This window comes from Eumetopias jubatus, unplaced genomic scaffold, assembly GCF_037043125.1.
Source record: "Eumetopias jubatus isolate StellerSeaLion01/CBP00866 unplaced genomic scaffold, mEumJub1_p1.0 scaffold_4, whole genome shotgun sequence".
NCBI lineage: Eukaryota > Metazoa > Chordata > Mammalia > Carnivora > Otariidae > Eumetopias > Eumetopias jubatus.
The window spans coordinates 36077828-36078740 of NW_028274810.1; the positions used below are offsets into that span (position 1 = coordinate 36077828).

Here is a 913-nt window from a genome sequence, read left to right on the forward strand (position 1 = left end):
CCTTTTTTGTCCTAGGAAATAGCGAAGAAACCCCTCCTATCTGAAGTAAGACCCATCTTCATAAGACTCCCATAAGACTCCCTGGGGATGACTCCCTTGTTGACCTGCTCCTTCCTTCTCTTTAAGACCTCCCTCATTAATGAACACTCTCCCTGTTATAACAGCCAGAATAAAATTATCTCTTTAAATTGTCCAGTGCATTTTCACAACAAGCATGGGGCCAGAGATTGAAGACTTCTTGGAGTAAACCTTTATATATCATTTTTTTTTTTTTTGCAGTTTTATACCTTTATTTGACAATCAGCGATTAGTTCTCATCCACATTAACTGTCTGTAGATTTTTGAAAGTGGTGACAGGTACATAGGTAACCAGTGTGTAGAGCTTGTTTGGTGAATCTTCATCCTCGTTACGTTTTCTGGACAACCGCACGCGGATACGGTATGGAACATTCCTTATTCCTTTGGCCCAGACAGCTTTGTTGAGCCTGGTGTCAATGCGCACATCTGGAGTTCCCATCTCCTTCATGGCAAATTTCCGGATCTCTTTGAGTGCCCGAGGGGCACGCTTCTTAAAACCCACTCCATGGATGCGCTTGTGAATGTTGATGGTGTATTCTCTGGTCACTACTTCGTTGATGGCAGAACGGCCCTTCTTCTTCTCGCCACCCTTCTTCGCGGGAGCCATTCTGCCGGGCCCTGGTTGGAAAAGCAAACCTTTATATATCATTTTGATGTTCAAACCATGTGACTGCCTTGCCCCCTTTAAAATTTTTAATTTAATTTAAAATATGAAACAAGCCAAAGATACTGTTGACAAACTAGGGGCTACCTTGAAAGTAACATTAACTAGACTACCTCAGGCCCAGCATCCCAGTTTACTGTTTCAGAATAGAAGCATGTCCCACTCTTCAGC

General features: G+C 42.9%; 1 protein-coding gene across 1 annotated transcript; it reads right to left on the reverse strand.

Moving 5' to 3' along the window:
* Positions 1-267: 267 nt before the first annotated feature.
* Positions 268-707, reverse strand: LOC114208411 (large ribosomal subunit protein eL31). The gene has a single exon (XM_028102468.2). It carries the CDS (start codon positions 683-685, stop codon positions 308-310), a length of 378 nt encoding a protein of 125 aa, XP_027958269.1. The 5' UTR covers positions 686-707; the 3' UTR covers positions 268-307.
* Between the last annotated feature and the right edge of the window lie 206 nt (positions 708-913).

Bases quoted from the DNA above. Each gene is read 5' to 3' on its own strand.
- LOC114208411 (XM_028102468.2), bottom strand. From the start codon at position 685: ATGGCTCCCGCGAAGAAGGGTGGCGAGAAGAAGAAGGGCCGTTCTGCC.